This window comes from Salvelinus fontinalis, chromosome 37, assembly GCF_029448725.1.
Source record: "Salvelinus fontinalis isolate EN_2023a chromosome 37, ASM2944872v1, whole genome shotgun sequence".
NCBI classification, from domain to species: Eukaryota; Metazoa; Chordata; class Actinopteri; order Salmoniformes; family Salmonidae; genus Salvelinus; species Salvelinus fontinalis.
Genome location: NC_074701.1, coordinates 9,051,302 through 9,060,660, shown reverse-complemented (window position 1 = coordinate 9,060,660; position 9,359 = coordinate 9,051,302). Strand labels below are relative to the sequence as shown.

Genomic DNA, 9,359 nt, shown 5'->3' with positions numbered 1-9,359 from the left:
GATCATTGGCGGACAGAAACAACCAGGCAGTAATTAAGATGTCATGCACTTGAATTTCAAAAGAAGGAGCATTGCACTTCCCCTCGCTACCCATCTGTGCCCCCTTCAAGAGGAGAATACGTTTGAGCGCAGGAGGCTCCCCTCAATGGCCCTTTTCCCTTATGGATGATTTCACCCCTCTTGAACTGAGACTCTTGTCATTTGGATTTGGATTTATTTAGCCTAAGATAGGCTAGCCTACTTACTGTACTTTCTAATCATAGTTGTTAAATTAGTACAGAGCTAACTACATGCAAACTACTGGTCATGTAGGCCTAATATAAGAGTTTAAGATGTTTCTGTATTCAACTTCAGTGTATGAAAGTGCGAGAGGTTCATTACCTTGAGATTACAAACTGTAGCCTTGACATTCCCTATGTTGACAGACTGATGAGTTCAATAAGGGTAGTAGTGAGATCGTTCAACTAGAAGGAGTCCTCTAAATACCCTGTACCCTACTTTTAAATCATGAGAATTATTTGGGCAATCATCTTTTCACACTAGACCATTTGTGCAAATACAATAATGGTAATAGCATACCATTATGCCAAATATTAGAGTTGTGGCCTACTGAGTTGAAGACAGATTCCAGGTCAGTTCGTTTTAAAAATGTCCCGTGTCTCTGAACAGCCTCGCGGTCCAGCAGCTGTGCTCTGTTTCCGGCGGTCCGACTCACTTCAGACCAGCAACGCAGGGCAGAAATTTAACCCCGGCGTCAGCTGCAATCAGGATCATGCATGGAAATCCTGTCGAGCCGTCAGCTTAATATGCAAATGTAGTTCAAAGCCTCAGTTCAGTGAAGAACCACAGTATTCCTGTTTTATAAATAAAGTGCAGTTTAGCTGGGAGGGCTAAGGGCAATATTTTGGTTTCCAAATGGAGACTGAACAATTCATGGAGGATATGAAGGCAGCTATTATGAGACGACAGAGAATTTTCTGTGCTCCTCTGAAACGGGTCTTTCCGCAAGTGATTAGAACCCGAGGCGAACCGTCATTCTGTTAATTAGGAGGACTAATATTGTGTGGATTTATATAATCACATTCACATTTATTCTATAATGTCTTAAACAGAACTATGATTGTTTAACTGAATAGTCACAGTCAAAGTCTGTGCTTTCCATGGTAAATGCTATTGGGTTTGGTTACTTTGTGATTGAACTCAGAGAGGTCGAGGCCTGACTTACCCATGAACCTTCAGGGCCTGGTACCTACTTCCCGCCTCATTTACCTGCATCAGAGAGGTAATGTCTGTAGGCCAGGTTTACCCTGCAGCCTCAATTTAGGTTTAGGGTGTTTTCACCAAAAAAGTAATTATCTTTAAATAGTTTCTATACAAGGTGTAAACTGAGAACTCTGTACGGACTTAGGGTAGAGCTATTATGAAAACGAGCTGTTGACTCAAAACAAGTTATATGCAGTATCTGCTGACCATATGGTGTTCAGTTCACTATGACTATCTGAAAGGACTAGACAGTCAGCAATATGGCTGAAGCTCCCCTCTAAAGACATCACTCTTCTTTCAGATCTATGAGAACACTTAGGGTAGGGGAATGGGACTTGGGCAGGTTCAAATGGAGTTGGACCTGGTCGATCATGTGGAAAGAGCTCACTCTAGAGGTGAGTTCAATCTTAACAAGTAAAACTGAGAAGAAATGTCATCTTCCCAGCTTTATCAATGTGAGAAATTGTCAAATAGTTGACCTTGTGTGCCATTTAATACTGGGTTTTTTTATCTTCCAGTTACAGACTAACAATGACTTTGCCCCCTATAGGCCACCGTAAACAAGCCATTATATCCAGTGATTAAAGGCAGAATCTTTAGTTACTACATACAATTTTGGACGTATTAATTAATGCAATATAGCCAGTGATTCTTGACGCATATAACTCATGAGCTTAGTTCAACTGCCGTACCAATCAGAAGCCAAAATATAGGTTTGTTTTATTCCAATGTTTGTAAACAATGCAAATGTGAACAAAAACTGTATAGCCGAAAAAACATGGTTAAAACTACACTTTTGACATCACGGATGGTCAGTCCTTGGATCCATTAGCTCTGTCTATGAATTTGAGAGTGGTTACATTTCTCCAGGCCTTTTGCTTTTTCAAAAGCAGAGGTGAGATGATCACTTTGTTTTTGATTAAATTAAGGATTTTTATCATCAGTGTTCAGCGTAGTTAACCAGATATTGTTCTACTCAGCAGGTTTAGGGCCAGATTCAAACAGATCCGCTTTAGCCGATATCCGTATAGCTGTTTTGTTGGAGGTGGAACTGTGATATGCCTCATTCACATTAACCATAAATAAGCACTCAGTTACACGCCGATGTCGTTCATTTGAATGGGGAACTACATATTTTTTTATGGATACAAAAACATCAAATATATTCTGAAATATATCAATTTACTTTGAATTTCCATAACCTATCTGCAATTCCATAAAAGTTTCAAACATACTGGGAAGATATCTTTGACAACCCAATATCATGGAAGCAGGTCTTCAAACTCACATACAAAACAACAATAGATACACACTCAAGAGCCTTTCAGTTAAAGATTTTTTTATTTTATTCTGTCAACAAAAATAATGCTTTGCATTTGGGGTGTTGAGCAAGACTCTAAATGCAGATTATGTCATGAAGAGGAGGAGGACATAATCCATCTGAATTGGTCATGTCCAACAATGAGCGCATTTTGGCTACAAGTTCAAGGCTGTCTTTCCCATCACTCCATCAAACTACATACTAACCCTACAATTTCCGGGACTAATTAACATAATAAAAAATCAGTCTGTTTAAGGTAGAGATATCTGTTTTTTGCATGGGCTGATCCTTGGTATGACCATCTTAAAACAATTCCATATGTTAGCTTAGAACCCCCCCTCTACCCCGGCTTAGACAGGGCTTAGAATCTAGAGGGATAACCCTCAGCTTGTCATCTTTGGTGACATCAATGTTCATAGTCCTTCAATTAACAACGCAGTACTTCTTCTAGGTAAAATATTCCTTTACAAAACACAAAATGTGACATCTCTAACATCAAACCTTTTTGAACAATTTTCTATACGTTGATTCATTTTTTTTAAAGTTACAATTGCTACTAGAAATCTGAAAATTCAACAGCATCAAAGAAAGTGGGAGAAGCTCTTTAGGCATATTTCTTTGTGTAACGCTCGTCGGAAGAAGTGGACCAAGGTGCAGCGTGGTACGTGTTCATGCTTCTTTATTAAATCCGAACACCAAACAAAACAGCAAAAGAACAACGAACGTCACGTTTCTGAAGGCTACACAGAGCTAACAAAAAACAACATCCCACAACCTAAGGTGGCAAAACAGGCTGCCTAAGTATGATTCCCAATCAGAGACAACGATAGACAGCTGTCCCTGATTGAGAACCATAACCGGCCAAAACATAGAAACACAAAACCTAGAAATAAAGAACATAGAATGCCCACCCAAATCACACCCTGACCAAACCAAATAGAGACATAAAAAGGCTCTTTAAGGTCAGGGCGTGGGGGAGGGTCTGGGTGGGCATCTATCCGCGGTGGCGCCTCTGGTGCGGGGACCCTCGTCGCCGACTCCGGAGTGGGGACCTTCTCCGCAGGCCCCGGACTGGGGACCCCCACTGGGGACCCCCATTGCGGGCACTGGACTGGGGACCCTCGTTGCCGGCCCCGGACTGGGGACCCTCGTTGCCGGCCCCGGACTGGGGACCGTCGCTGGAGGCTCCGGACTGGAGGCCGTCATTGGAGGCTTCGTGCCATGGGTCATCACTGGAGGCTTCGTGCCATGGGTCATCACTGGAGGCTTCGTGCCATGGATCATCACTGGAGGCTTCGTGCCATGGATCATCACTGGAGGCTTCGTGCCATGGATCATCACTGGAGGCTTCGTGCCATGGATCATCACTGGAGGTCTGGAGAGCCGAGCTGGCACAACCCGTCCTGGCTGGATGCTCACCCTAGCCCAACAACTGCGGGGCATTGGCACAGAACGCACTGGGCTGTGAGAGCGCACCGGAGACACTGTGCGTAGAGCCGGCGCAGGATATACTGGGCAGAGGAGGTGCACTGGAGGTCTGGAGCGTAGAGCTGGCACCACCCTTCCTGGCTGAATGCTCACCCTAGCCCGGCAACTGCGGGGTGCTGGCACAGGACGTACTGGGCTGTGGACACGCACCGGAGACACAGTGCGCAGAGCCGGCGCAGGATATCCTGGACCGAAGAGACGCACTGGAGGCCAGATGCGCTTAGCCGGCACCATCCGTCCTGGCTGGATGCCCACTCTAGCCCGGCCGATGCGGGGAGCTGTAATATAGCGCACCGGGCTATGAGTGCGCACTGGAGACACACTGCGCAGAGCCGCATAACATAGGGTCTAGTCACACTCTCCCCACGGTAAGCACGAGGAGTTGGCTCAGGTCTCTAACCTGACTCAGCCAATCTCCTTGTGTGCCCCCCCCTCAAAAAAAATTGGAGTGGCTTCTCGTGCTTCCGTGCTAGCCGTGTCCCCTCATAACGCTGGGCCCCCTGTCACGGCCATTAAAAGAACTGGACCAAGGTGCAGCGTGGTGAGCGTACATATTCTTTATTTAATTGAAAAGACGCCGAACAAAACAATAAACACTACAAAAACTAACCGTGAAGCTACAGGCTATGTGCCCTAAACAAAGGTCAACTTCCCACAAACACAGGTGGAAAAAAGAGCTACCTAAGTATGGTTCTCAATCAGAGACAATGATAGACAGCTGTCCCTGATTGAGAACCATACCCGGCCAAAACATAGAAATAGAAAATCATAGAAACACAAAACATAGAATGCCCACCCCAACTCACGCCCTGACCAAACCAAAATAGAGACATAAAAAGGATCTCTAAGGTCAGGGCGTGACACCCCCTTCCTAGCTGCTTCCACCTGTTCCCATGGGAGGCGATCCCTTCCTGCCAGGATCTCCTCCCACGTCCAGGATCCTTTGCCGTCCAGGATGTCCTCCCATGACCAGTCCTCCTTACCACACTACTTGGTCCGTTTGTGGTGGGATGTTCTGTAACGCTCGTCGGAAGGAGACCAAGTTGCAACGTGGTACGTGTTCATGCTTCTTTATTAAATACGAACACCTCATGCCTGAGACTTTTGAAGTAGCCTAATCAGGTTAAAACATTGTAACTGGTTGTGTTTATGCTACATATAAAATAGAATACATTTTAAACGTTAAATGATAAACATTTGGGCTATATTGAAGCTTTAGGTTCTTGTTGTGTGAGGAGTCGCTGCTCGGATGGGAGAGGAGGCAGAGCGTGCATTAAGCTTTGAATAACTAGGAGAACGAAGATCTGCAACAGAAGTATATCAGAAGTAAAAATACAGCTAGACTGGCCTGCTACTGTGCCTTTCCAGAACTTATAAACTGTCGAGAATAGACCCACAACTGATCCAAATGGAATGAAACATTCAAATCACAAGGCTTTTGCGCCGTCATTCAAATGACATTTCCACTGCAGCCTAGAGTAATATGTTGTACTCACTTGAAAGCAATAATGCAATTATTCATTGCATTGTGGTGTGGTAGGCTAGTCTAGGTAGGATCATTGTATTGTCCCTACATCAATAGGGACAACACAGCATTTTGAGCTGTGTCTTCACTGTTATTTCGTGTGCAATGATGCACCTGGCCTCTCCGCTGCCTATCAGCTGTTCCTGTTTGTTCTTGGGGGATCCTTTTGAAAATTGATGCAGCTTCGAATGCTTTTATTTGTGTTACGATTGCTATTTAGCCTATTGCAGATCTGGACAAACGATCCACCTACCACTATTGTCACTATGAATGGTGGATGGAGGACAGGATAGACAGTTAGACTGGTAGACTAAATTTACCTGTGGTATGGTAAAAGTTAGCACATGGAAAAGCGTCGTGTATAAGGGAAGTACCAAAACACCTTTATAAAGGGTGCATGCAAGCAGATTAGACAATTTGGCTAGAATGGAAGAAATGATATAGTAAAACCTGCAAAAGAGCGAATGTAAACTATGGAAAAAATGCACTACCCTCTCCTGTACCTAATAAAAAAACACACAACCCTCCCCAAAGTAAAAAATATTTGACACCCCCTATTTTGACCACCCCTACCCCAGTAAATTTCAATCTGTTCCCTAGATGAAGTTGTACACTTTCAGCTTTTTGTATTTTGTATTGGAATACCAAGACATTTGTCGTACGCATACTTCTGACAATGCTTTGATATGCGTGTGTATAGTGATAATTTTTACATCCATCACTCGGCAACATGTTATGGTACTAAAGTCGGGCACAGATCCTGAAGCTGTGCAGTGCAGGAACACAGGACTGTCCAGCTGTCCCTTTTGTGTAAAGAAGTCGTCAGCAGACTATCCAACTATTGTGACTCGTTTCCAGAGTCACAATTAAACAGTGGTGAGACATGGAGGTATGTGATCACTTTCCATCATTTGTGTAGGTGATTATGATGATGATGTGTGAAACTATGTTACTGTGTTCATTTAAAGGGACAATCCGGGATTGGTACTATCAATTTGTGGACTGTAAAATTCTTGATATATAGCCATTGATTCATGAAGAATGTAATTTCTAAATGCTTCATTAGCTTATCAATTGTCTTACCGCATCATAACCCAAAATATAAGCTTGTTCTCACAACCTGTGTGTGTGTGTGTGTGTGCGCGCGCGCACGTGCGTGCGTTTGTGTGTGTGTCTGCAGGTTCCATTTGGGGCAGGTGTGCACTAGCCTGTCAGTACCAGGGTAACAACCAGGTCTGTGTGATGCTGTACAGAGACGGAGCAGCCAACCATGTGAGACTTGTTCTATCTATCTAACGGTTGCAGTAGTCATCTTCATCATCATCATCGACTCTCCTCCTCTTGTCCAATCAGGGCCAGATCTTTGAGTCTTTCAACATGATGTCTCTATGGAAGCAGTGTATCTTCATCTGTGAGAAGAACAAGTTTGGCATGGGAGCGCATGTGGAGAGGTCTTCTGCTAGCACTGAGTACTTCAAGAAACAATATTCTTGGCCTCATGGTAGGACACACACACAATCAGTGAGTGTACAGTATCTCTGCAATATTGACCTTCCTAACTCTGGGTATAGGTGGACGGTATGGACATTCTGTGTGTGAGGGAAGCCAACAAGTTCGCTGCAGACCACTGCAGAGCCAGGAAGGTGAGCTATGATCGTTTGTAGCGCTTGAGAAGATGAGTTCTGATTGGTGCAGAGATGAGAATGTTATAAGGGGTTTAAGAGCTTGAAGAGTGCTAAGAATCACCTTGTCTCAGACAGTCTAATCTCAGAGCGATGATCAGCTTCTAGTCTCGCACCAGTGTCTCTTCCCTGACAGAGGGAGGCTATGTGACCAACTCTGAGACACTCTGTGGAAGAGACTCCGGTACAGAGCTGCAACTGGTCCCCGTTTAATCACTACTGACACTCCGTGTGTACTGCAGGGCCAAAAATCATAGATATAGGAAGATGCTGAGAAACTGCTGCTCCAATAGAAATCCCTGATCAGCAGTGTCATGGCGGTGTTGGCTACCTTGTTGAGTTTCTTGGTTTTGGAAACCTCTCTGGCAGGGTCCTATTGTCATGGAGTCGGAGACCTACTGTTACCATGGACACAGCATGAGCGACCCTGGGGTTAGGTGAGATGTGATCTCTGTCCTCTGACCCTGTGACCGTTATCTGACCCCGGGTCTCTCTCCTCCCCCTCACTCCTCCTCTACTCTTTCTCTCATCCCTTATTCTGTTCTGTTTTAGCCTGACCCACCTTCTTGTGTTGCCACTCTCCCTCACTCCCTATTTGAACCTGTCTAGACACCCATTTAGTGCGGTATTGGTTTGGGATACATCCTATTACTCTAGCACCGCTTCCTTTCCAGGGCTCTGTCGCTCTCTCTCTCATCGACCAAGGGCTGGAGCTGAACCCTGCTAATCAGGTCTAACCCCTCTGCCTGTGTGAGATTTAACTTCCTGGAGCAACCATATCCGTGACGAGATCCAGGAAGTGCGCAGTAAGAGTGACCCCATCACTATGCTGAAGGAATGCATGCTGTCCAACAACATGGCTTCTGTGAAGGAGCTCGAGGTACACACACTTTCACCAACACGCACGCACACACACAGACACACAAACACACACACACAGGTGGTCCAAGTGCTCAAATCTGATTTTTTATTCCCTCCTTCAGTCCTTAAGAAATAGATGTAAAGATCAGGAAGGTGAACGAGAACGGGGCCCAGTTTGACCCAGAGCCGCCATTGGACGAGCTCTGCAACCACATCTTCGCCAACAAACCGCCCATGGAGGTACGCCGGACCAACCCCTGGGTCAAACTAAAGTCTGTCAGCTAGACACACACATATGGACCAAACTACAGTCCATCAGGTACACATCCTCTTCAACCCTCTGCCACATCAACCCCTGGGTGAAAGTCTACTCCTCCTCTCTTCTTATCCTCCTTCTCTAATTCCCTTCTCCCACATTAGGAGATGAGATCGTGGTTAGAGTTGAGTCTGTAGCAGTATTATAAACCAGTTCATCACCTCTGACCCTGTGATGTCACTGGTATTTATTCACAATATGTACTGTGTAGTGTATAATATGTGTTCTCCTGATACTGAGGGATTGGTCTAACCAACCTGATTCAGCATATCAACCTCTCATCAAGACTTTGATACGCTGTATCATGTGTGTTAATGCTGATATGTAAGCTTGCACACCCTATAGCTCTCCAGGAACAGGGTTGTCCACCCCTGGCTTGGGGAGTGTGTGGAGGGTCTGTCTCTGTTTTTAAGAGTTTACTATTTGTACAGTACCAGTCAAAGGTTTGGACACACCTACTCATTCAAGGGGTTTTCTTTATTTTTACTATTTTCTACATTGTAGAATAATAGTGAAGGCATCAAAACTATGAAATAACACATATGGAATCATGTAGTAACCAAAAAAGTGTTATTATATGAAAATATATTTTAGATTTTAGATTCTTCAAAGTAGCCACCCTTTGTCTTGATGACAGCTTTGCAAACTCTTGGCATTCTCTCAACCAGCTTCATGAGGTAGTCACCTGGAATGCATTTCAATTAACAGGTGGGCCTTGTTAAAAGTTCATTTGTGGAATTTCTTTCCTTCTTAAAAACCTAATAGGCCTAGGCGTCCCGCTAGCGGGACAACTTCCGGTGAAACTGGAGGGCGCGCAATTCAATAAATAATCATAAAAATTATGGATATAAACATTTAGGTACATATAAGTGTATTATATCGGTTGAAAGCTTAAATCTAACT

The 9,359-nt window shown here is 44.4% G+C and overlaps 1 protein-coding gene across 1 annotated transcript; it reads left to right on the top strand.

Annotated features, from left to right (window-relative positions):
- Nucleotides 1-1,612: 1,612 nt before the first annotated feature.
- LOC129835916 (pyruvate dehydrogenase E1 component subunit alpha, somatic form, mitochondrial-like) lies at nt 1,613-8,425 on the top strand. Its single transcript, XM_055901619.1, has 7 exons — nt 1,613-1,658; nt 6,778-6,869; nt 6,951-7,124; nt 7,169-7,240; nt 7,649-7,716; nt 8,051-8,157; nt 8,268-8,425. The coding sequence occupies exons 1-7, from the start codon at nt 1,613-1,615 to the stop codon at nt 8,423-8,425; spliced, it is 717 nt and encodes a 238-aa protein (XP_055757594.1).
- The last annotated feature ends 934 nt before the right edge of the window (nt 8,426-9,359 follow it).